The 27,492-nt window shown below is 38.6% G+C and overlaps 1 protein-coding gene across 1 annotated transcript; it reads left to right on the top strand.

The window, feature by feature from the left end:
* The first annotated feature begins 21 nt into the window (after positions 1–21).
* Positions 22–26,710, top strand: tmco3 (transmembrane and coiled-coil domains 3). Its single transcript, XM_022674848.2, has 13 exons — positions 22–758; positions 4,616–5,061; positions 8,232–8,411; positions 10,761–10,955; positions 12,489–12,617; positions 14,306–14,398; positions 15,256–15,442; positions 15,544–15,661; positions 16,175–16,370; positions 17,902–18,052; positions 18,386–18,465; positions 19,072–19,221; positions 21,282–26,710. The coding sequence occupies exons 2-13, from the start codon at positions 4,636–4,638 to the stop codon at positions 21,393–21,395; spliced, it is 2,019 nt and encodes a 672-aa protein (XP_022530569.2). The 5' UTR covers positions 22–758; positions 4,616–4,635; the 3' UTR covers positions 21,396–26,710.
* Positions 26,711–27,492: the final 782 nt, after the last annotated feature.

Below are 27,492 nucleotides of genomic sequence, written 5' to 3'. Positions count from 1 at the left end.
AAAAAGGACATTTGTAGATATTCTAAATCACTGTATTATTGTTTACCATTATAACTAATAATATTAATTGCGATTTACACGTTTCGTACTTTCACGCAAATAATGGCAGTGAGCTCCCAAAGAAATCATTATTAAGAATTAACCTATCATGTGAAACATACAGCTCTGGAAAAAAATAAGAGACCACTTCAGTCTTTGCTATTTATAGGTAACTTATATGTTTGAGTAAAATGAACATTCTTGTTCTATTCTATAAAGTACGGACAACATTTATTTTTTTATGTAGCTTGGCATGTTCTCCTCCACCAGTCTTACACACTGATTTTGGATAACATTATGCCGCTCCTGGTGCAATAATTCAAGCAGTTTAGCTTAGTTTGATGGCTTGATGGCATAAATCACTGTATCAGGGGAAAATTAAGGTAAAAATAATTTTTTTATGTATTTTTCAAGTTTTTAGTTTAAGTTTAATATTTTATTATTAACTGCCATTTTCACTTGTTTAACACTTAAACAAATAATGACAGCGAGCTCCGGTTATTTAATGCACCCTTAATCAACAATTAATCAAGAAAAACAAGTGAAAACCCCCAAAAATGTGGGTCAGCGCATGCGCAGTGTCGTTAGGAAGCACATATCGATGGGTAGCACAACTCGGCAGAACACCCGGCAGTACAAGAGCCCGATTGTTTGCTTCATTTACTGACTGTGGAGCTGAGGAGCTGAGCTGCGCACGCGAGCCGCAGCGCTTCTTCAAGGTAACGTTTATCTGGTATGTCGTCTCTTTCCGTCGCCATTTATGCCTGTCTGTATTCCTGACACGGATGAAAGAGAGGCGCCGGGTTGGTTCTCTAAGGTGAACATATGATCTGATCAGTGCAGGTCCAGAAAGTGAAGATCCTGGGATGGATTTTTACTTTCTGAACCTGGATTGCCCATCAGTAGATATGGCAGCTGGAATAGGTGTGTGTTTCTGTGAGCTTCACTAATCAGCTGATGGTATTTTCGTGTTGGTGCTACTTGTAAAAGGTGGAAGTAATAGCTATCTGAAACATATAGGGTCAGAGATCAAGGTGTCATGTTCTCTCTCTCTCTCTCTCTCTCTCTCTCTCTCTGTGTGAGTGTGTGTGTCATTCATTCAAGTATGAATCATGGTACTACCATTTTTGAATGTATTTTTCATACACTCAATGATAAAAAAAACTACACTATGTATAAGCATTTGAATGAAACTTTGTAAGTCTGAATGTCATATACACTAATATTCTCAAAGTATGTAGGTTTTAATATGATGTCAGACCTCCTTTTACAGCTATAACAGCTTCAGCTCTTTTTCCACAAGGTTTAGGAGTGTGTTTATGTGAGTTTTTGAACATACTTCCAGAAGCGCCTTTGTGTTGTCTGACACTAACAACACAAAAAGATGAGATGAGATGAGAAGACCAAATTATTCCAAAGGTGTTCTATCGATTTGAGGTCAGGGCTCTGTGTAGACCAGTCAAGTTCTTCCATAGCAAACTTGCTTATCCATGTCTTTATCATTTACCCCCCCCCCCCCCCCCCCCCCCACACACACACACACACAAAACTTTACACTTGGTACAATGCAGTCAAACAAGTACCGCTTCTGGCAACTGCCAAACCCAGAATCATCCATCAGATCTGTAGGCAGTTTTGGGAATCTAATACATGTGAATATTAGAGTATAAAAAACATTACAATTGAAAGGAAGCTCAAATACCCTGTTAGGCTGCCTCTAGCCTGGATGCTAAATGTGGAATGGTTAAGTATGGAGGCACACAGGATCAGTATGGCATCCTGCAGCACATTTGGCCACAGATGTTGCAACTGGGCCTGTAGATCCTGCTCATTCAGGTGACTGACTGTTGTATGCAATTGAACACATCAACTAATTCAGACCAGATAGACAAACTACGGGTGTGAAACCCCCTAACACCCTGCTTCTTTCAGACCAATGAAACATAAATAAAAGGTAAAATGTTTTGTGCATCACAGAGGCACGTCAAACAGTCATCAATCTCTCACCAATCTCTTGATAAAATTCCATAGCCTGTTCAAGTATTGTTGACATGCACGTCTCATGTATATATGTAAATAATTACATGTGTCCTCCCACAAGGGGGCGTGAAAGTGCTTTTCAACTGGATAATGCTCACCCCCACACATCAAGAGTTCATGAAGGATGTGACCACCAGTTTACAACATTTGTGGCATGCCGGGTTGCCAGATTTATAGCCAATCGAAGCATTCATAGGATGCCAACCTACAAGTTTGCAGGATTTTATAGCCCAGCTGCAACATCTGTTACATTGACACATACGGCTCTGAAAACAATTGAGGCCACTTCAGTTTATGAATCAGTTTCTTTGATTTTGTTATTTATAGGTATATGTTTCAGTAAAATGACATTGTTGATTTATTCTATAAACTACGGACAACATTTCTCCCAAAAAGAAAAGTTTTAAGAGTTCAGAAATCAATATTTGGTGTAATAACCCTGGTTTTAATCACAGTTTCTTTATGCCACTCCTGGTGCATAAATTCAAGCAGTTCAGCTTGGTTTGATGGCTTGTGATAATCCATCTTCCTCTTGATTTTATTCCAGAGGTTTTCAATTTGGTAAAATCAAAGAAACATTAAATTTTTAATGAACTCTTATTTTTTTTCCAGAGCTGTTTATGAAGTTTCATAACATTCCAACAACTTTTTTTTTTTGTGAGGAATTTTATTGTCAGTAGTTGCATACTGTATGTCATACAGCAATGTAATGGTTATTTTGTTCGTTCTCCCTAGGCACAGTTGTGTGTTGTCTCATGGGTGTTGTTAAAACAGGAGCCTGTAGTACCAATGCCTGAAGTGTTTGAACAAGTTGTATACCTGAGCCCCACCTGCATGAGCTCAGTTTATTGAACCTGTATTGTCCTAAGCAAGCCATGTGACGCAGTTTCTATTTGAGTTTATAGTCTGCAGTGTTTAAAATTATGCTTTTTCTGCTACTCTCTCACAAGTTCTAAAAGAAAATAATAAAATCCAAATCCAACAAATAAGACAAAAGTAGTAAACTTTGTCATTATATCAGCTAATTCTGTAGAAAAATATCAAGGCACCTTTATGTGAGCTGACTCTTAAGTATACGTGGACCATGGAGCAAGACAATGACCCATAGCACACGAGTTGTGGAAGGACCTAAGCAGCAGATCTTGAAAGTAAATGAGGAATTACGGGGGCGAGTAACACACAAGTAACGCAATAGTTACTTTTACTGGTAACTAGTTACTTTTATAGAGGAGTAACTCAGTTAGTCACTATAACTAATTACTTTTTCCAAGTAACTTGCCCAACACTGATTATAAACACCTTTTAGTATTAAATAAAATCTATATTCTGCTTAAAACATGAGAAATACAATGAATCATAGGTACATCTACTTCCTCATCAGATTCAGAGAGAGCACAATTTATTATGCTTTCTCTGGGTGGATCGATGGCATCCTATACCCTCATCACTTCCATCACTTTGTGATGCTGGCTGGCATAGGCACATGTTAACTGATGTATTAAGGCTGGGCATCCACCATGTTCCTATCTAGTGTTCAGCAGTATCGATGCACATCAGCTAGTGCTGGCGTAGGCCTGGACAATATTTCGATATCGGTATTTATCGCGATAAGAAATGTTTCAATAACGGTGATATCATTTTTGTGGCGTATCGATATGTATTATTTACAGAATCTATCACAGACAGGCGTTCTTTTAGCGGCGTCAGTTCGCTGCAAAGCTGAACACAATTAGCCTCCGTAGCCATGCTACATCAGTGCGTAATGACGTAATCATACAGGCACGTAGCCAGATAGGCTAGGCTTGGCTTGGGTCGGCTCTGCTCCACATCGCATCTAAAATGTCCCGCGATGAAACTCGGCTGCGCTCCGGTCCGCATCTAAAGTCTCTTATTTTGATCTGTTAAATTTGTTTACAAAAGAATAAGAAGCTCTGCCTCTGTTTTAAAGTAAAGTTATTTATATTGGTAGTATTTATATAGGTTATAGGTTTGTGTTTGACAGAGATGTCAAGTTTTTATTTTGCTACATGCAAATGAAAGTGAGCATTGATTTATTCTGACCATTTTTTATTTCTAAAGTATTATTCAGACAGTAGTGTACAGATTTCCATTGCAGGGATTCTTAGTAGTTTTTCTGAGGCCTTCAAAGTATTTATATCGATATCTAAATTATATCGTATCGACCGAAATTAAGGAATATATCGTGATATAAATTTGCACTGCACAGGTTAGACACAAGTTTAATATCAAATTACAGTATGTTATTAAAGCCATTAGAGGCATTAAAATATTTAGTCTGTAATTATTTATGAATAAAGTAATCTGATTATGTCTTTAAAAAGTAATTTCAAGTTACAGCTGCTGACAAGTTTTTTCCAATTTTTCTCCATTTAAAATCTGATGTAACATTTTTATTATTTTACTACAAAAAATATATTCCTTATTGCTCCTTTAAGTAATTGAACTAAGTAAGGCCAATTAAAGGTTTCTGATTTATTAATGAATAATATTTTCTCCTTTCCGATTCCTTTTCCAGGTGACTCGTCAGTCAGTAGAATGTGGGCCCTGTTTGCTCTGCTGTGCCTCAGCCTGGCAGGGGCACTGCAGCCGGGCAATCAGGTGGCCCAGCATGCCATTAAGCTTCACCGTGGGAAGGGGGCAGCTGCCGCCCATGGGCACCGTTGGGTGGCAGAAAACTGCCGGCGCCTCTCGGGCCTCTTGCGGCAGAAGAGTGCTGCTGTTAGAAAGCTGGAGGCTGCAGCGGCAGCGGTGCAGCGAGACCGAGCTCTGTCAGACGCTGAGAAGCTCTTTCAGGTGCACACGCTGGAGGTGTTCCAGAAGGAGCTGAACGAGAGCGAACGCTCTGTGTTCCAGGCTGTGCTGGGCCTCCAGCGGGTGATGAAGGGTGACTTCAGGGACGTGGTGAACATGAAGGAAAGCAGCCGCCAGAGGCTGGAGGCACTCCGAGAGGCTGCCATAAAGGTGAGGCCTGATTAACGGGATGGTTTTTTCTCATTACTTTCACACTTACACTATATTGCCAGAAGTATTCATTTACCCAGCCAAATCATTTAATTGATCACATAGGAGTTAAGATTAGGTGTCCTCAGTATTAAATATTGCACAACTGTCATCCTAGCATTGTCACCGACCGTGGTAGGTCACTTAAAAAGACAGATGCTGATGCTAAGGTGCATGGTGCGCAGAGGTCGCCAACTTTCTGCAGACTCAACTTTCTGCAGAGTGTCAAGAGCATCATAGAAATGGATCTCCATGGCTGAGCAGCTGCATTCAAGCCTTACATTACCAAGTGCAATGCAATGCGTTGGGCACAGTGGTGTAAACCACGCCACCACAGGACTTTAGAGCAGTGGAGATGTGTTCTCTGGAGTGACAAAACCCTCTTCTCCGCCTGCCAGTCTGATGGATGTGTCTGAGTTTGGTGTTTGTCAAGAGAACAGTAGCCTACTTGTCTGACTGCATCGTGCGAAGTGTAAAGTTTGGTGGAGGGGGTATTATTAGTGGCTGTGGGTTTGTGTTTCAGGAGCTGGGTTCGACCCCTTAGTTCCAGGGAAATGAAGACGTGATGTTTCAATATAGAGAGATTGTGGACAATATTTTGCTCCTAACTTTGTGGGAACAGTTTGTCGATGTCCCATTTTGTTACAACATGACTGCACAACAACCTTTTGGAATGTTATAGAGCAGAGTTTGTAAGCCATGCCTTCTCATTCAAGATCAGTGTCTGACCTCACAAATGTGCTTCTGGAAGAAACACAAGCCTTCTCAAAGGAGTCGAAGCTGTTACTGCTGTAATGGGTGGGCAGAAATCATATTATACCCTATGGATTAAGGAATCGAATGTCACTCATGCTCAAATGCGTGTGCAAAGGCAGATGAGCAAGTAGTTTTTTTTTTTTATATTTAGATATTTGGAATTAGAATCAGAACATTCTGGATAATTGACTTTTTTTCACAAATCTGATAACATGTTTATTATCTCAGTTAGAGGTGTGCCATATCATATTGTTTGAACTAATAAAATAAAATTTTCATTTTGTTGCAGTAGTGTATTCCTGGAAATAATTTAATAAATTCAGTGTTTTGTGATATCGCCAAGAGTATCGTTATCACAAAAATAACATGAAATATCATGATATTACTTTAGGGCCATATCGACCACCCCTACTGTGGTGTGACAAAATATTGATATTGCCATATATCATATCAGTTTTGTTTGCATTATCATTGCATCATCATACGTGGCCCTCAGTTTAACTTACTACAGTTACTGCTTCATTACTCCACACGGTGGCGCTATCAAATGAATAGGATAAACCTGTGAGGAAGAATACTGGTTGTCAACTTCTGTGAAACTGACACCAGTAAACCCATAACTCCTCGTATTTTTTCATTTAGAAGTATTTTATTCTCTTTTGCTTCCAGGCTGTAGGGGGAGCCCAGGAGCAAGAAATACTAATTTTCACATAATGTTACTTCAAGCTATTTGTTCATTCCTTGCCATTATTTTGGAGTCCTTATGCCAGCAGCTATTCTTTTCTGTTTTTCAGTGACTGATGGATTTTTGTAGTGGCTTTTGAGCATGGCATGAGCTGGAAGTGTGTTTAATTGGCAGACAGTGCTGTTGTACTGTTCTTTCCCTAACAGTAGTTTTTCTAGCATTTTGTGTGGAAGTGCTGTAGTTTTTTTCCTGAGAGAAGGGCTCTTATCTCCTCCACTGAAGTACAGGCCCCAGGGTGACTTGAGACAGCAATACTCTGCATAATACACTGCTATCTGTGTTCGCCAGACAGTGGAGTGGAGTGTGTGTGGAGCATTCAGTGACGACACATGCTTTTAATGCAGTGTTTACATCCCAAAGTGCTACTCCATATGGCCTTGGCTCCATGCACAATAATAATAACGATTGAGTTTCATTTGAGTTGGTGATCTATTGAGGAAGCTCTGATTAAACCTCATAGACCTCAAAACCTAGCATGAACTAAGACACACAATGTGCTGGGCTTGGACAAAAACAAACAAGATTAAGTTTGGGAATATTATGACTGCCACAAAGCCTGGAGATCAGCTAAAAAGATTACAGGTAACCCCTTAAGTTTTAACTTCTCTACACCATCGTGGCACAACCTTAACTTTTTATCTGATGGACGGCCCTTTGTTTATCCCCCCTCAGGAAGAAAAGGGGATACCTTTGGTGACTTGTTTGGCTTTGGCTTACCGTATTTTTCGCATTATAAGGTGCACTTGTGAACTCTATATACTTGCAAGAATCATTACAAATTGGTCACAAAAATGTTAATGATTTGAAATGTCTAATGTTTGTGTCTGTAATTTTTGTAACTTTTAGATTTGTTTGTATTTAGTGCTCAACCTGATAGACCCTGATTGTAAAGCCAAAATGTTATTTTGTCATTATTACAACTACAGGTCTATAATTAATAGTTTCATAGAGCCTACAATAGAACCATGTGGAACTCCACAACTCCACAACATTTAGTTTGTGCATTAGGATAAATAGGTGAATAAGTAACCTAAAATTTAGGAAAATATAATCTAGATACTGTAGTTCACTTTGAGTAATTGACAAGCACTTAATATTAAGCGTATACAACTTTGGAAAAACATAAGAGACCCCTTAAAATGATGAGTTTCTTTGATTTTACCAAATTGAAAACCTTTGGAATTTAATCAAGAGGAAGATGGATGATCAAGCCATCAAACCAAGCTGAACTGCTTGAATTTTTGCACCAGGAATGCAAAGTAGTCTCTTCATTTTTTCCAGATCTGTATTTTCTTCTAAAGAATTATCATTCTTATGCTTTGTGAATACTTTAAAACAGAAGGAGAAAGTAGACTCAACTGTCTGGATGTGTTGGATCGTGCTCTCTCTTTTTTTTATTGTTTAGCATTAGCTCGCAACGAGTGATTGTTAGATGACATAACAAAATTGGGCAGTCAGTGTTCTCCTCCAAGCATGCTGAGTTGTCCGATGCTGTTGAATTTCTATTAAGTTAGATGTAGGTGACTGGCATCACTAACTTTTTTCCTCTGAAGTAATTGTGAAGCTAGTGGGTAGAAATTGTTCAGTTGTACCTCATGTTGATATGTTGAATATCTCTCTACCCTGACAGGAAGAAGAGGAGTATGTGGAACTGGTTGCAGCTGAAAAGCACCAGCAGGAAGCTCTGAAGGTGGCACAGGACCGCAACAAGACTCTGTCCATGCTGGATGAGATCTTGGAGGACGTCAGGAAGGCTGCCGACCGCCTGGAGGAGGAGATTGAGGACCATGTCTTTGACAACAACAAGCAGGTCAGATATTGGAGTGTATTTGATGGGAAATTTGGAATTTGAACTGTCAAGTACTGGCTATTTTATACTGGATGGTGCTCCATCTAGTATGTTTGGACACCAGGGGTTGCATGACCAGTAACTTATTTCTATAAATAGTGCTGGACGATATGGCCAAAATTTATATCACGATATATTCCTTAAATTTCGGTCGATACGATATAATTTCGATATCGATATAAATACTTAAATAGGCCTCAGAAAACTGCTAAGAAGCCCTGCAATCCCTGCAGCACTACAAATTTAAATTATTATGTAACTGTGTATTTGCACTTTTTTTATGGCTGGCATCAGATACTATATACTATAATGGCCTCATTATATGCACATCTATCTATCTATCTATCTATCTATCTATCGGAAATCTGTACCTACTACTGTCTGAAATTTTAATTTAAGACTTTGAAACCTCCTTTCACAAAAACTTTAGTACTTTAGAAATAAAAGTAGTCAAAATAAATCAATGCTCAATATTATTTGCATATAGCAAAATAATAACAGGACATCCCTGTCAAACATAAGCCTATAATAACTATTACCAATAAAAAATAACTTTAAATTACAACAGAGGCCGAGCTTCTTATTCTTTGTGAACAAATTTAACAGATTAATACAAAAGTGTTTCAACTAGGATATAGAATACAAGAAGCCTTTATAAATAAAGCGACAATATTTTCCCGTCAAATAAACAAACCTATAGGCTTTATCAACTATGAATAACTTAGTTACAACATAAGCCATAAAAGTGCTTCAGTCAGTAACGTTACATGAAAAATATTGTATGTAGTGGAGTTGCTTGAAGTGGTGGAACAGATTAGATGTATTAACATTACCGCTGCTGGTCGGCTGCACTCTCCGGCACAATTTGCCGCAAAGCGGCAAGGGAGCGGACCCGCGGCCGAGCGAGCGGACCCGCAGCCGGCCTCGAGGACCCGCGGCCGGCCTCGAGGAGTCTACCTTAGCCTTGGATCCGCTCGTCCCGGCTCCGTTTGGCTCCAGCGCGAGACATTTTTGCTGCGTAGCGAAGCGGACCCGAGCCTAGCCATTTTACCCTAGCCTTGCCTAGCCTAGCCTATTTGGCTACGTGCCTGTGAGGTTACGTCATCACGCACTGACGTAGCCCAGCTACGGGGGCTGAATGTGTTGAGCTCTGCGGCGAGCTAACGCCAGTAAAAAAACGCCTGTCCGTGATTCTGTAAATAATACATATCGGTATACCACAAAACGGATATCACCGTTATTGAAACATTTCTTATCGCGATAAATACCGATATCGAATTATTGTCCAGGCCTATCTATAAACAACGGAAACTGTTCGGATATTATAGAAAATATAACTTCTTTCATTCATGTGTTGAGGTTTTTTTTTTTTTTCAGCATTTTCTGACTTGCTATCACAGATGTTAGCGGTTAGCATTGGGTGCTTCATTTTGAGAAATATGCTTTGAAGAACAGGGTTGGGTCTGTGTGACTGAAACTCAACTTATTAAACATTTAGAGGAGAGTGAAAAAGCGACTGTTGTTTTGATTACTAAGCTAACAACTAGCTCTCTCTTTTTTTTTTTTTTTTTTTTTTTTTTAGATTTTTTGATTGGATTTTTTAGACCTTACTCAGATCTCAGAAATGGGAGTATGCTGATCACATGACTATGTGAATTATCAGATTACTGCAGTAATGCGATAATGAGCAGATTTTTGTCTGAGACAATCTGTAGTAAACAATTAAAACAGACTATGTCCTGAATGTGGATTAACTGTTTATCTCATTCCCTAATTTAAACTAACCCTATTGCTGTAAATAACATTAAGAAAAGATTTTGACACATCAAAGTGCAATGTAGAACCTGCTTGTACGCTCATTTTCAACAGTCAAAGTCACTGTGGATGCCACACCTTTTTATACAAAATTATCCTACTCATTAGCCTGCTTGTTTAACCAGATCCTTGTGTGAAATCAAAATGAAAGTGAGTTGGCTGAGAAGAGCAGATTAAGCTGTACTGTTAGTAGCAGTATTATGCTCTGATATAATAAGTGCTAATAATAAGAGCTAGGGCTGTTAATGTTAAAGCGTTAACGCACGTGATTAATTTGGAATCAGTAATGCGTTATTATTTTTTTTACGCAAACTCAATATGCAACCAAGTTTGACACCAACCTCTGCCGTAATCTGCCCCACCCCCACCCTGGTGCTCGTGGACTGCAGCATCTGTGTTCTATGCAATGATTTTTTCTTTTTTTTGATAATGTAATGAGGTGGTAACCATTCAACATCCTGACCACACTAAAGTTCTGCAACTGTCTTTCTTCAGATGAAGGGGGTTAATGTCGAGGCGGTTCTGAGAGTGGAGGAGGATGAGGAGGACAATAAAAGGAAGAACATGTCTCGGCAAGTGGCGGAGGGTGATCTAGGACTGAGTATGCTGATTGACTCCCAGAACAATCAATATGTGCTTACTAAACCCCGCGACTCCACCATTCCCCGCGCTGACCATCACTTCATCAAGGTCAGTGTCTGACAGAGGTGCATAAGTCCATAAGTTGCTAGTAACAAGTAAGTACTGAGGCAAGTCCCAAGTCCCAAGTCATAAACTTCCTAAAAAGTCCTAGTCCTACTTAAAGTCACAGTTGTATGTTGTTGTGCTGTTCACACTACATGACTGGTTGTGCTAAACATACGAACATACCAGAACTAAACATACGAAAACTAGTGATGCCCTGCCAGAGACTATTAATAGAGAAGCAACTGAGTAAAATCAGAGTTTATAAATGTCTGATCAGTTTTATACTGAAATATGTACTTACTTCCTCAACACAGTTTAAAGTTTTTAGCTTTTTGCTAAACTTACTTGCGAGCTCCCTCCAGAGTTTAACAGTCATTCACTGACAAAAATTGGTCGGACTCTCAAACGGCTTTGGTAATGCAGGAGGTGTATTTTGGGCCTGTGGTTCACTCTTTCTCTGTAATTCTATTAGCAGTATGTGTAACTGCTGCTCCTGACTCCCAGTCGCCGACTGGATCAGATATCTAGCATGCAAAATATTTGCAGAGAGATCCCAGATTTGCCTCCTGGCAGATTTTTTGTCTGCGGTCAAGAAAAAAACTGTTTGCGACTAAAACACTGGGTTAAAATCGTGTAGTGTGAATCTGGCATAAGCTGATATTAATTGTGAGTTTTTTTTAAGTTTGTATATATTAAAACAAAAATAATCTGCAGTACATAAGAGTTAGATCAGTTATTTCTCCAGATGCCTTATGGCTGAGTTGCTGTAGTTCCTAAACATGTCCACATTTTAATATCACTTACACTTAAGGTTGAATATATAATAAGGAACGAGGAAGAGAGATTTGTTCACATTAGCTATTGTTTATTATTAGGTTGCTATGTTAGCTATAGCTAATTTCTATATGTAAAACATCACAAAACATTATGATGAAACTGGCTCTCATCTGGAACACCCCAGGAATGGATGACCAAGACCAATTATTTCTGTTGCACAGGATAAGTTCTTCAGAAGTACCAGCCTCAGAATCCGCAAGTTAAAAGCACAGTTGACAGCACCCCACTGAGCTTATTTGAAAATAATACTCAAGACTTTTTGTCAGAGTGCATGGCCTGGTTTCTGAAGCATTAACATGACCTTTCACCTTATTTGACTCTGCCCTGCTTTAAAATGTACTGTGATATTATTTTAGGACCTCTATTTTGTGTGCTGAACATCAGTGTTTCAGGGTATCATCTATCCCAAAGTCAAATCAGTTTTCCATTCTAGTACAGGTGTTAGCACTGTTATATAGGGATATACAGTACATTCACAGCTGTTACATGTGCGTGTCAGAAAGATGCATGTGGTGACTGCAAAATTCCCAGGATGTATTTGATGCATGTTCAACTATGAGTTATTACAAGAGTACCTTCACAACTAAGATAATAAAGCAGGTCATAGATTTGCACTTTTGCTAATATTTTATTAATGTAATATTTTTTATATATCACTCATCAGCACATTTTGTAAACAGCCTGTGTTTCCTCCCGCAGGACCTGGTGTCTGTGGTGATTCTGTCTCTGCCCTGTGGATGGCTCTGCACTTTAATGGGATTGCCTCCAATGTTTGGCTACATAGTTTGTGGAGTTCTTTTAGGTCCCTCTGGGCTTAATAGTATTAAGGTAAGAGACTCAAACCTGACCTTACCCTGAGGTGAAAGATATATATATATATATATACTAGTGCATCTCAAAAAAATAGAATATTATTTAAAAAATGTTACTTTATTTCAGTAATTCAGTTCAAAATGTGAAACTCATATCGTTGCTGTCCAATAAAAAACACTTTTCTCAACAGCAACTTTACAAGAGAGAGAAAAAACATTGTAAACTTTCAATGGAAGTCAATGTAAAAGAGTTTATTTCAGGTAATTTTGAAGAGTTTCTATTGGTCCGTTTATCAAGAAAATTTGGCACAGTGTAAGGGACAGTTTGTCGGTTCAAATTATGTAGTTTTTTTAACAGTGACAATATATTATATAGATGTATTACACACAGAGTGATCTATTTTAAGCATTATTGTTGATAATTATGGCTTTTATAAAAATTATAAACCCAAAAATCAGTGTCTCAGAAAATTAGAATATTATAAGACCAGTTGGCACTTTTGGCAGTGTGGGCAGTGTGCCAAGCCCTGCTGGAAAATGAAATCCGCATCTCCATAAAAGTTGTCAGCAAAGGGAAGCATGAAGTGCTGTAAGATTTTCTGGGAAAATCTTCATAAAAAAAAAAAAAAGCTTAAAATAGATGACTCTGTGTGTAATACATCTATATAATATATGAGTTTCACATTTTGAACTGAATTACTGAAATAAAGTAACTTTTCAATTATATTTAATTTTTTTGAGATGCACTAGTAGAATGGTTTACTGCTTGCAGTGGACATTTTTGCATGCATTCATAAGTTTGTACAGGAGCTACAAAGCTAATGTTGCTAATAGAAATGACCAATTTAAATAGTAAAAACTGCATGGGAATGTGGACAACAAAAGTAAGACTAAACCTCACATTTCTGCAAAAAATTAATTTAATTTTTTTTCATGGGAAACATTATAGAAATAGAAATTGGATTTACGTCAGTAATAAGTCAGGGTACAGGATGAATAGCAGTCTTCTAAAAATAATTAAACACACAGATACAAATTGTGCCCAACTGTGTTGTTATTCCTCCTGGATGTCCTGTGACTCGTTAGAGTTCAGCTTTGTATAGGGTGTTTAATTTAATTTGTCGTTTTGGGTGAAATACTGAAGCAAAATATGATCCTCATGGCAGTTTTCCAACATAACAAGCCTATACACACCCCCAAGGTGACAACTACCTTGGCCAAATATGTCTTCAGACCTAGATCACCTGTGGGGCATCCTCAAGCAAAAAAGGAGCGCAAGGTGCCCAACATCCACCAGCTCCATGATGTCGTCATGGAGGAGTGTAAGGAGGATACCATTAGCAACCTGTGCAGCTCTGGAATGTTAAAATCCCTTACAACTGAAATGGAAATGGATTATCCAATCCATCTGGCACTCACCATCATATCTACATGTCATAAATCACATGGGGGGGGGGGGGATGGGGCTGAGGTTCAACTGCATTAGCCTAGTAGCTTTAAAACTACTAAGACTACTAAGAAACTAAAAGCAAGCAAGCAAGCTTCAGACGTCATTTATACATAGGCTGCTGGTTGTTTGCATTTAAGTTAAACCTGTAAATTTGATTTCTTGACAGACCGTCCATGTACTGACCAAAAATGTTATTTGCTGTTTAAAATGATGGCTGTTCTTCTTTATGTTTCATTCTCTCTCTCTTTCACCAGTCCATGGTTCAGGTAGAGACCCTCGGGGAGTTGGGTGTGTTCTTCACTCTTTTTGTGGTTGGTCTTGAGTTCTCACCTGAGAGACTCCACAAGGTAAAGAATGTTTTTCTTATTTTTGTAAGTCTGTATTGTTCTTCATGAAGATTATGTTTTTTTTAACATGACTTTATGTGCTTATCCTCTTATCTTTGAGGCAACATCGTGGAGAACTGACTATTCAGCATTCCTTTTTTAAATCACCCCCACCTCCGCCTCTAGAATACTGGTTATTTTGGTCATAGACTGTGTTTGGTTCTTACTAAGCTGCTGGTTTATCCAAATGCTTTAATATGAATGAGTTTCTGCAAAATTCTGTACAATATTGTAATACAAAATTGTATTGTAACACAATACACTACAAAAAATGTTTTGTTTTTTTCATAAGTAATATAAGTAATATACATAATAATAACAGTTCCAATATGGCTGCTACACAGGTGCTATGAAATATCATACAGAATTGTTGTGGTTGTATATGTGCAAAATTTTAGTATTGTGATGTCATTTCACTCGTAGGCAAAGTATTTGGCATTGCTATAGGACGCATATCTGTCTGACAGCGGTAATAACCAATAAAAACTTTTTAAAAAGGGTTTCTGCCCCCGTGTCTGTGTTGCCCCTTCTACTGTATTTGTGGGCTGTTAATGTGTTTTAAGTTCATATAACTAAGTCAAGACAGAGAATATGTAGTTATTCTAATATTCACCTATGTGTAGGTCGGCAGGGGTGGGTGTTGCAGAAGGGGTACCCACTATATTATTAACTTCACGCCACTGCACAATAGCATGTTGCAGCCTAATTAATGATATGAATGACCCTTTTAATATGCTGTAAAATACTACCAAACTATATACTATGTTGTCTTGAAAAACTGAAAAACTGAGACTTGTGAACTATTGCCTTTTCTAAAGGTCTGGAAGATCTCTGTCCAGGGCTCCTGCTACCTCAGCCTGTTGATGGTGGGGGCGGGGCTTCTGTGGGGACAGATGTTTAGGCTCCATCCTACTCAGACTGTGTTCATTTCCAGCTGCTTGTCGCTTTCCAGCACTCCTCTGGTGTCACGATTCCTTTCAGTTGGGAACAGAGGGGACAAGGACGGTAAGTGTGATTGTGTGAGTGTGATTGGGTTAGGTGACTGTGAATTCATCATTGTTTTTTGAAACATATGTAAATGTCTGTCTCTCTCTGTACGTGTGTAGGGGAACTGGACTACAGTAGCGTCCTGCTGGGAATGCTGGTGATGCAAGATGTTCAGCTGGGCCTGTTCATCGCCATCATGCCCACCCTTATCCAAGTAGGGAATGGAGACATGGACAGGTGAGTGTGCAGGTCAACTTTTAAGATTGATTTAAAGGGATTATCAAATGCTAAAGTAAATCTGAACAGATAATGGGTCATGCAGCAAGTCGATGACCCTAAGCACACAAGTAATTCTACCAAAGAACCATTAAAATAAGAATAGGGTTAAAGTTTTGGAATCACCAAGTCAAAATCCTGACCCTAATCCAATGGAAGGGCTTTGGAAAGACCTGAAGCAGTATTTCAAGGAGAAGAACTACCAACAGAGGAGATTCAAAGTTGTTTGTGCTTGTAAATGTAGAAGCACCAATGTGTGTACATGTACATGTATTTTTAAGCATAAAAATGACTTGTCTTACTCAATGCTTTTCTTTCCAGTAGAGGTTAGAAAGTTTTTAGCACTGCAAATTATTCAATAGGGAATCTGTGAAAATGAGTCTATGCCTAGACTAATTCTAATTAGTCAACACTTCAGTCACTGTTTTTCAGTATTATGATTGGTTGCTTTTCCCCATTGCTGCTCTGTTTCAGTGCGCTGATGGGAGGCTTACGCGTTCTGGTTCTTCTGGCCCAGGTCTTGGTCTCGTTTGCTGTCGTGCTGCTGCTCTGCTGGCTCCTCAGGTCTCACCTGATTGGTCCATTCTACAGGAAGCTGCATGCTGAGAGTAAAGGGAACAAAGAGATACTTGTTCTGGGAACCACAGCGTTTGTGTTCTTAATGCTGACAGTAAGTAAGACAGTTTCTCATGCAGTCATATTTTGACAACTCAGACATGTCTAGGACCTGTTGAAAACTATATACAGTAGTAAAAAAATTGGGCAACCCTGATAATTTTCATGACTTTTCCTTTATGAATCATTAGTTGTTTGCATCAGCAATTTCAGTTAAATACATCATATAGCAGATGAACACAGCGATATTTGAGAAGTGAAATGAAGTTTATAGGATTTTCAGAAAGTGTGCAATAATTCTTTAGGCAGGTGCATACATTTGGGCACCCTTGTCATTTTATTGATTTGAATAATTTTAGCACTAATTATTGAAACACAAAATTAGTTTGGTAAGTTTCTCTGAAGAGAATAGTAACAGGAATTAAAGTAACAGGAATGAGTTTTTAGCATAGAATTAGCAAAAACAGAAATAGCTAAATGGCGCTTATGCTAATAGTATGAGGACACGGAGCACATTTTAGTGATTTTCCCAACATGTTTAGCTTAAAAACAAACAAATAAGATCTAAGAATTAATTTAGAGATCAGGAAAGAGTGTTGAGATTGAGCTCCTGAGTTATAGTTATAATAAGATCAAATATACAGAAAAAGTAATGAGGGAACTTAGTTTTGGTCTTCCCATTATCTTCAGAAGAACCAGCTGATGTCACTTCCTGTTGTAGATGTGACTTGTAGAATGTTCCAGATGTTTTAGATTGGGTAATGTGTTACGGTAACAGGACTGAGTGAAACCCAGGGACACAACTAAAATGTGTATTTTAACTTAAATATTATGGATTTATTAAAAAATATATATATTGTGGTAGGCCCCTGGGGTTAGGGGCGTGACCACTGTGACCCGGAAGGAGGAAGCACACAGAGATACACAGACACGGGGATTAAATGAACTCAAAACATACCTTTATTGGCTTTTAACGCCCTCCACCACACCCAAAAACAACTCAAAAGAACATACTATGGCCCAATGGGGCTCTAGAGTTTCATAGTCTCTTTTTAAAGTGCTGACTACGAGTCCGCGCAGCCTCAGCCCTCCGCTCCCCAGTCAAAGTCCTCAAATGATGGCGGAGGCTGAGTATATATGCCTGTCTCAACTGGCGGCTCAATCAGCCCTCATGCGGGCCAGCTGAGACAGGCATGGCTTTGCGCTCTGGCGTGGGGCGGACCCACAACTCCCCCGCCTCCTCACGCCACAATATATATTTTAATGCATAGGTAATTGGAGTCACAAAAAATAGATTTTAATAATTACATTTAATGGTTAAGTTTATAGTTACAAAGTGGTTCAGTGTTCTAAGTAGCGTTTATTATTATTATTATTATTATTATTATTATTATTATAATTACATATCTTACTTTTGCTATTAGGTCAATGTACAATATACTATGCTTAATAATAAAATGTATTTTAAAGTGATTTTGTGTACACATTTATATGTGTCATTTCCTGGAAACAGAAATGGCACCGATTTGGTGGAATGGCCCAAATACTCTCTTGAGCATTAAAATAATTGAAATGTGTTGTTGCAGATGACAGAATTCCTGCATGTTTCAATGGAGCTCGGCTGTTTCCTTGCTGGAGCCCTCCTCTCCTCACAGGGTCACATGGTCACCAGTGAAGTCATGAGCTGTGTGGAGCCAATTAGAGACTTCCTGGCCATTATCTTCTTTGCGTCTATTGGTAAGTGGGCAACAGATACAGTATTTTTCCTTCTGTAGTGTGTCTCAGTATGTTATGTTATTAATCAGATTAGATTGCATCAAAGTCCACACGAAATAAAATATTTAATAAAAAAAAAATTTAAATGCTTGTTTGTTTATTTATTTATTTGTATTTTTTAGGTAGTTTGTTTCATTTTGACAAATAGCATTGTCTTTGACTTTATATCCATGATATATTTTTGTTTCAGAGTTTTTATCATATGTAAGTAATGTTTATAGTTTGAACAAAATTTAGCTCTTACATTCAAATGCGAATACATAAGTAATACATTGTTGGTTTTATTCCTTGAAGGCTTACACGTGTTCCCAACATTTGTCCTCTACGAGCTGACCATCCTACTGGTCCTTACCTTATCACTGGTGATAATGAAGGTAATTGCTCACAAAGTGCCATAAAAAGTATACATACCCCTTAAACTTTTCTTCTTTTTAAAACGTATTCTGAATATGACTATAGCTGTTCTATGAATGCCTCAGAGGTGTGATCAAGCAGTATCATGAAAATCAAGGTGCACAGGTTGGGATTAAGTTTTGGAGAAGTGACAAAACTCTAAATATACCAAGAAATGGCTGACCACTTAACTGACAATCCAGGCATTAATTAGAGAAGCAGCTAAGATGCCCATGGTCACTCTGGAGGAGCCATAGAGATCCACGGCTCAGGTTGGAGAATCTGTCCTCAGGACAATTTAGTCGTCCACTCTGGTACACAGCAAACATGTGGATGAAGTTGCTGTGGTCAGATGAGACCAAATGCTAAATGCTATGTGTGGCAGAAAAATAACCCTTCACATCACACATAAAATCCCACTAAAACACATTTAAGTTTGTTTGTCACATGAAAAAATTGTAAAAAAAAATTGCCTTTATGAATACTTCAGAATACTGCTTATATGTGCCTTACAATCATACATCTTTTCCAAGATGACTTCAAAAGAGTGTTCTTCCTGTTTTGTCGTTCCATCTTCTTCTTCTAAGTTTATCATGGCAGTGCTGGTGCTCTCTGCCATCCTGCCGCTCGGCTCCCGGCACATCCGCTGGCTGGTATCGGCTGGGCTGGCACAAGTCAGCGAGTTCTCCTTTGTCCTGGGCAGTCGGGCCCGCCGGGCTGGTATCATCTCCAGGGAGGTGAGCCCTGTGACCAGATATCTGTCACATTATTGAACATGTATCATAAAGTGATAGTATTGTGACACAATTACACAATTTTTTACACAGATATACTTAAACACAGTCCTTCTGTTAAACAGGCTTAGAAGAAATTAAACAAAGTAAGATGGTTATAAATGTGTAAATTAGCATCAATGTCTTAGTATTAAAGGCCAACAACGCAAATAGATCTGAGTGTTGTGAAGCTCCATATAATTTAAATCCACCACTTCTGAAGAAGAGGAGCTACATCTATAGTTAAAGGCATTAAATTTACAATCCAGGAGCATCCACCATACAGCCATACATCTGCTCTTACCATTTTGTGGAGGGGAAACCAACACCAGACTGTCCTTACCCAGAGTAATGGCTTGATTGTGAGGCTACAGTGAAGTGGATATGTTGGGTGCTTGTGAAGCTCTTTGGTTAGCTCCTAGTTAAATGTTTTACCTTCACTGGAGCTTTACCAAGATTCATGGATAAACGTTTCAAGTTTCAAGCCTTCGGTCATGGAAGGAACGCGGGTCCTTTTTTTTTGGTGTTTAAAATGGTCCCATAATACTCTAGTTGCTTAGGGGTAGTGGTGGCTCAGCGGTAAGAGCACTGAGTGGTTGTGCCTTGGTACTTTTTGTAATAGTTAGTTTTAATGCATTTGAGTATATACCACATTGTAAAGCATTTTTGGGCAGTGGTTAGTGTTAGGGTCCTTGAGCAAAGCCCTTACCCCTCACTACTCTACGGGTGAACCGGCCATATCACTGCACTGGGCATGTCATCTGAGTGTTTCACTGGTGTGTATGAACAGATGGGTTAAAGGCAGAGACCAAATTCCATCTTTGCAAGTTATTTTATATATACGATTTTCTTGTCTTGTTTTGTCTTTTCTAGTCAACTATGTTATAAATGACTCAAAATAACATTTTCACCTTTGCCGTTGGCATGTTAGCTTAGCATAGCTAGCTACTTTAATCTGCTGTTCAGACATGGACTGGATTTTATTCACTATTAAATGCTTAAGAAAATGTGTGATTAATCTGATTTTTTTTGCTTTATTGTTTGACACCATAATATACATACAGCTCTGGAAAAAAAAATAAGAGAATAATATGAGTTTCTTTGATTTTACCAAATTGAAAACCTCTGGAATATAATCAAGAGGAAAATAAATTATCACAAGCCATCAAACCAAACTGAACTGCTTGAATTTTTTGCACCAGAACTGGAATAAGGTTATTCAAAAGCAGTGTGTAAGACTGGTGGAGGAGAACATGCCAAGATGCATAAAAAACAAATATTGATTTTCAAATTTACACGGCCAATTACCCAACCCACTCATTAGGACTCCCCCTATCACTAGTAATGCCCCAACACACCAGGAGGGTAAAGACTAACACATGCTTCCTCTGATACATGTGAAGTCAGCCACCACTTCTTTTCGAGCAGCCAGCGCACTCGGAGGAAAGCGCAGTGGCTCAGCTCCAGTACATCAGCTCACAGACGCCCTGTGCTGCAGACATCACCCTAGGAGTGATGTGGGGAGAGAGCGCCATCTACCAACCCAGAGAGAGCAGGGCCAATTGTGCTCCCTCTGAGCGCCGGAAGCTTGATGGCATGTGCTGCATGAGCGGGGGTTCGAACCTGTGACCTCCTGCTCATAGTGGCTGTGCTTTAGACCGCTGGAACACTCTGCGCCATGAATATGAATTTTAACTATAACTTTTTTCTTTGCATTATTTGAGGTTGAAAGCTCTACATCCTTTCTGTTATTACAGCCATTTCTCATTTTCTGCGAACAAATGCCCTAAATGCTCTAATATTTTTATTTGGAATTTTGCAGAAATGTTGTCTGTTGTGTATAGAATAAAACAGCAATGTTCATTTTACCGAAACATATACCTATAAAAAGCAAAATCAGAGAAACTGATTCAGAAACTGAAGTGGTCTCTTTATGTTAGCGAAATAAAGCACATGTAACGAATGGAAGCTTAAATTGTGGTTTCTGTGAAATGATTGCACAATCATTTTTATTTCTGTTCCAGGTCTATCTGCTGGTTCTCAGTGTCACCACATTAAGTCTGTTGTTAGCACCTGTGCTGTGGAGAGCTGCCACTCTTAGATGCCTCCCTCGACCCGAGAGAAAACCGTCCACCTGACCCTCGCTCAGCACGTTTGCGGTGGCTCTCTCTCCAGTGGTGGAACTTTGTGGTACAAGAAGGCTTAAAGGCAAGGAAGCCTTCAGGTTCTGATGCACAGAAACTGTTCTAGGGAAGGTGGACAGTAGGTGGCCTTGCTGCTCTGGGATAAAGCAGTTGTTCTGACATGTCAGAACCTACTGAGGAGGTTCAAACAAGGGCAAAATGAAGAATTTATATATATATATATATATATATATATATATATATATATATATATATATATATATAAGACTTCAGTATAAATTGTTGCTAATAGTGTACAAAGATGTTTATTTATTCTTATAGATCTGCAAGCTGTAGTTGTGCTTACACGCAGGGCCGGACTGGCTATCGGGAGAAACTAAAGATTTCCTGGAGGCCTGGTCTGGTCTGTCAGCTGGACTGGGCGGCCTGAGTAGCGTCTGTTTCACGGTATATCACAGTATTTTAATTTTTAATTTTTATTTTTTTGCCATGACTGGTCTTTTATATAGGTTTGTGAGTTACTGTACTGTTAAGAGTACATACACTATAAAACACCAAGGCTTTAAACTAGGCTTTGATTAGTATTGGGTTTACTTGGTCCCACAAAATTAGACAATATATGAAGAAATCCGACTTTATTATCAGAAAAATAGCTAAAGAATGTAAACAATAGATCTTAACAATAGATACACTAACAAATTTAACACGGCTCCCCTTTACAAAATTAAATATTTTAATAAATAGTTCCATAAACACTATTAATAAACCTAAAATACTCAATGTTTAAGTATTCAAAGAGATATTTCTTAAAAGTAATATTGCACAAGTTAGACACAAGTTTAACATAAGTTTACTATACGTTGTTCCTGAAGCCATTAGAGACGCTACAATTCCTTTCTTTCTCCAGTCAAAAAATACATTCAAATCATCCTTCAAGCTACAGTATTAATATATTTAAAAGGGCTGTAGTTACTGCTCTATTTTACTGGGATAAAAACACTCCTACAGTAGAAACAGCAGCAGGAGCTGTTCTGATTTCTCTGCAGGACGGAGCTACACCAGCATTTGACTCTCTTCTCTGACGGTTCTCTTCCACATGGTGCTCTGCAGCGCCCTCTAGCAGTATGGCGATATGAGAAAAACTCATACCGGTTCAAGTTCACCCTGCGGTATACCGATTGAACTGGTATACAGCCCAGCACTACTAGAAACTAAACCGCACAGTACTGCTTGTGCAAACTGCCTCTTTAGAATTCTGTTTCCTTAGTACTGTTTCATGAATCATGGCTTTCTGTCATGATTTAGTACGCAAAAACATAAGTTTGTGCTTATTAGTTCTTGGCAAGTAATAGATAAGAAGATTCAAGGTGGAGTGGAGATTAAAAGAATAAATAAAATAAAACAGGTCAGACTGTCAGCCCTATTAGAACCATTTCATTAGTTAATGTTTTCTTTGGTTATCTAGCTTATAGCAGGTTAGTGTGTAGCCTAAATTCACACAAATAAATAAATAAATAAATAAATAAATAAATATATTGCCAAAAATATTAATTCACCCATCCTCCAAACTTCATGTGGGCTTTAGATTAGATCAAGAACTTCACAGAATGGGTTGCCATTACTGAGCAGCTGCATTCAAGCCATACATCTCCAAGCGAAGTGCTAAACCTCAGACACAGTGGTGTAATGCACATTTGCTACTAGACTCTAGAGGAGTGGAGATGTATTCTCTGTCTGGTGATCTAATGGACAGTGTATAGTGCAGTTTCCAAAGTACAGTTTTTCCAACCAGTATACAGCATTTTGAGTATTATGACTCTTCAGAAGATTTGTATTGATGCTTGTATTGATAAAGTCAGATTTTCAGCTGAGACGAATTTGCTAAGAAATCATAAATCAGATTGTTCATTTTATTTTAAACCTGCCATTATATAAAACTTGAATCACCTAATATATTGTACATTGCATACATCCTTTGGTAAAGCTATATAGTGCCTGTTACATCAGGTACAAATATATAAGTATTCAGCTCTGGAAAAAAAATTATAGACCACTTCAGTTTCTGAATCAGTCTCTCTGATTTTGCTATTTACAGGTGAATGTTTGAGTAAAATGAACACTGTTGTTTTATTCTATAAACTACGGACAACATTTCTCCCAAATCCCCCCCCCAAAAAACATTGTCATTTAGAGCATTTATTTGCACAAAATAAATCGCTGAAATAACAAAAGATGTAGAGCTTTCAGACTTCAAATAATACACTGCTTTTGGATAACTTTATGCCACACCTGGTGCAAAAAATTCATGCAGTTCAGCTTGGTTTGATGGCTTGTGATCATCCATCTTCCTCATGATTATATTCCAGAGGTTATCAATTTAGTAAAATGAAAACAAAAACTCATCATTTTTAAGTGGTCTCATTTCTTTCCAGAGCTGTATGTATGTATACTGCCTGGCCAAAAATTTGATTGGACCTTTAGCTTTGATTGCAGAAGCTTACTGAAGCAATGCCACAGCAAATGCATCCTGCAATGTCACAATATTTATTTAAATCCAGTGTTGCATTAATCTTTCAGCATTGATGATGGTAGAATCTAGTGCTGGGCGATAAAACGATAACAATAGTTATTGAGGAAAATATATATCGCGATAACTATGATAAGCCGGACGATAGGATTCGATAAACTTTATTTTTCTATTTCCCGTTTAAGTAGCGCTGTGAACAGGCACAGCACGCGATCAGGCATCGCGCTGAACTGCATGCTCAGCCCAGAACAGTAATTTTAAATGACTTTTAAAATTAATTTAAAAGCTGTCTGAGCACCTTGTACCCACCTGGCAAGATGTGGACATCCTAGTGTCTGTCCACAAGGCTCTGAGCCTGCTAGTGATTTTGGCCATAACTCCCTTATTCTGTCACTTATGAGTAAAAAGAAACCTTTAAGTCTAACAGAAAGTGATTTGATTTATATTGTGATACATATCGATATCGGCTGATATGAAAAACTATATCATGATAAGATTTTTTTCCATATCGCCCAGCCCTAGTAGAGTCTGACCGCTGCACAAAGCCTTCTCCACCCAGCATATCCCAAAGATTCTTAATGAGGTAAAGGTCTGGACTCTGTGGTGAACAATCCATGTGTGAAAATGATGATCTCATGCTCCCTGAATCACTCTTTCACAATTCCAGCCCCATGTATCCTGGCATTGTCATCTTGGAATTTGCCCGTGCCATCAGGGAAGAAAAAATCTGTTGATGGATTAACCTGGTCTATATTCAGTATATTCAGGTAGTCAGCTGACCTCATTCTTTCAGCACATACTGTTGCTGAACCTAGACCTGACCAACTGCAGCATCAACCACACATCATTTGCTTAGTTAAATCCAGGTGATGACTTTTTTTTTGGCCCGGCAGTGTATATATGTCAATTGAAAATAAATACTTTGCTTATTTCTTTTTTGCAAAGGTTGAAACATGGGCAGAAAGAGAGCATGAAACACCTGTAAGTTCAAGGAGCGCTCCAGGTCCAGCTTATATTAGGTCTAATAATTGTGAAGGGTATTTTGTGTATTGCCTTAAACATACAGTACATACAAAATATACTATTAAGGCAGATACAGTAACTGAAAATGTGTGTGTGGCCTGAATGATTCTCAGCCTGAAGAGCTATGCCAGTCCGGCCCTGCTCGTGTAAAGAAGCTTATATAGACGTGCCTTGAAATCAGCTGATGTCCATAGATTTACCAAATAACCTGGTTGAGCATGTACATTCACATCATCAGTGATTAACTACGGGCCTGTTTGTCTAGTTTTTCCAGCCTATGAAATCTTAATAGGTTTGTTTGCACAAATAGGGGTTTGCATATTCCTGCTGACTGTTATTAAGGTCAACTCCGATAAAAGGGAAGAAGCTGACGAGCCCATATTCTAATGTTTTTGTTTTTGGTACTCATTCTTACTCATGATCTTATTTTCCAGCCTTTTTTATACCTTGAATGTACAATGAAACAGCCTGTTTTTGTTTATGTGCCTTTAAGAAGGATGTATTCATATGACTTATGTTGTGTTTATGATTTTTTTTTTTTATATTGTGGATCATTCGATAGCAGTTGCGGTGTAAACACCCCTTGTACAACGCAAACATCTGTAGTCTTAATAGGTGGACATACACTGACATGCCATGTCATAAGACAAGAACTAGTTTTGTGTCCCATGACTTTTGAGGTTGGGTTCTGAGTAGTCCAGCGGGCTAAGTGCTGCCACTATGATCAGGAGATCGCCAGTACGAATCCTGTTCATGTAGCTTGCCATCGGCTACCGGAGCCTTGAGAGAACACAGTTGGCCTTGCTCTTTCTGGGTGGGTAGATGGCGCTCTTTCCCCACATCACTCCAAAGGGTGATGTGGATCAGCACAAGGCGTCTGTGAGCTGAAGTATTGGAACAGAGTCGCTGCGCTTTCCTCCGAGTGCGCTGTGATGCTATTCAGCAATGCATCAGCAGCAGTTTGAAAACAGGCGGTGGCTGACTTCACATGTATCGGAGGAGGCATGTGCCAGTCTTTACCCTCCTGGTGTTGGGGCATCACTAGTATTAGGGGGATGACCCACTAATGAGTGGGTTGGGTGATTGGACGTGTAAATAAAAAAAATAAATAAAAATAAATGAATAAGTTGAACCATGTTTGACTGCGATAAACATTAGCACAGTGGAGGCATGGTTGTGGGCATGAAAACGCACCGATTTCCACACTGCTCCGTGGCAGAAGCAAACTAATCTGTTGCTGGAGAAACAGCTGAATCCAATGGGGGTCAGCGCGACTACCGCGTGCAGTGTGCAAGCACCTTAACACACTATGATCCAATTACATTCTGCTATACCATGAATTTTGGTATGTCAGTGTGTGTAAACGCTTGACCTGTTTTTGTGACTTTATAAAACTGAACTAAAAATGGGCTGTTATTCCATATTTGGTTGTTATTTAACTGTTTTATTTAAGAAGAAATGAAGGAATATTCATATATTTCAGTGATACGGGTTATTTCTTTTACAGGAGAGATGTGAAGGTATTGTCAGACACATTCCAATCCTATTATTGTAATTATAAGAATGTGGAAATGTTTTATTTTTCAGTGTCAAATAAATGATCTTTGATTTGTCTGTCTTTGGCTTGCTTAAATGGCAAGCTAAGCTTTGCACAATATAAGGCTTACCTTAAAGTGTAATGTTTCTTTTGTCATACTCATATTGTAAATGGTGAACACCTCAATGAAAAAGGGAAACAATTAAATTACTGTTAAAGATGTATGGTCTACTGTATTTGAGGGTTTTTTTTAATGGTAAAGGATCATACACCTTTCACCCTGTTCTTTTATGGTCAGAACTGATATAGTATAGGAATGGATTAAACGAAATACCAGCATATTTTACAAGCAAACATCGTTATCAAGAACAAAATAAAACAGATAATGAGCTTCTATAGCAGGATAATCATCATAACCATATCAAAATTTCACAATGGAACACCTCAAGAGGCACGAGCTGCACACTTTACAGTCCACAGATCTACAGAGAACCAGAAGTGTTTACTGGAAGACTGGAAGACTGGATGAAAATCACTCAAACAAAACACTTTTAGGCTATGTTCACATTACCAGGCTGAAGTGACTCAAATCTGATTTTTTTGCTCAATGTGGCTCAGATCAGTTTTTGTCATGGCTGTGTGAACGTGCCAAATCAGCTTTTCTAAAAATCTGATTTAAATCACTTTCATATGTGGTTCTAAATTGGATACGCATCTGATCCATGGACATGTGAATGTGAATGGTCAAATCGGAATTCATTGATTTTTTTTTTGCTTTTACGCATGCTCTACGTGCATCTCTCTCCGCCTGGTCTTTTTTCACCTCCTCGACCTGAGCATGAACTTCAGACCAGCTGTTTACTCTCCACTCCAGCAAAAGATGCTCCACATATGAGCTGCTAACAAACGCACCCATTTCACCTTTATAAAGCTACGAGTCGTCTCTCAAATATGAGTTTTTTTTTTGTAGTTGGTGAAGAAGGCAACATTTACACATCAATGGG

Source organism: Astyanax mexicanus, chromosome 21 (genome assembly GCF_023375975.1).
Source record: "Astyanax mexicanus isolate ESR-SI-001 chromosome 21, AstMex3_surface, whole genome shotgun sequence".
In the NCBI taxonomy this organism is placed as follows: Eukaryota; Metazoa; Chordata; class Actinopteri; order Characiformes; family Acestrorhamphidae; genus Astyanax; species Astyanax mexicanus.
Note: the sequence above shows the minus strand (reverse complement) of the source record. Positions and strands in the feature narration are given on the sequence as shown.

Coding starts and splice junctions, on each gene's coding strand:
- tmco3 (XM_022674848.2), top strand. CDS start 4,636: ATGTGGGCCCTGTTTGCTCTGCTGTGCCTCAGCCTGGCAGGGGCACTG. Junction 8,412..10,760: donor TCTTTGACAACAACAAGCAG/GTCAGATATTGG, acceptor GTCTTTCTTCAG/ATGAAGGGGGTTAATGTCGA. Junction 12,618..14,305: donor CTGGGCTTAATAGTATTAAG/GTAAGAGACTCA, acceptor CTCTTTCACCAG/TCCATGGTTCAGGTAGAGAC.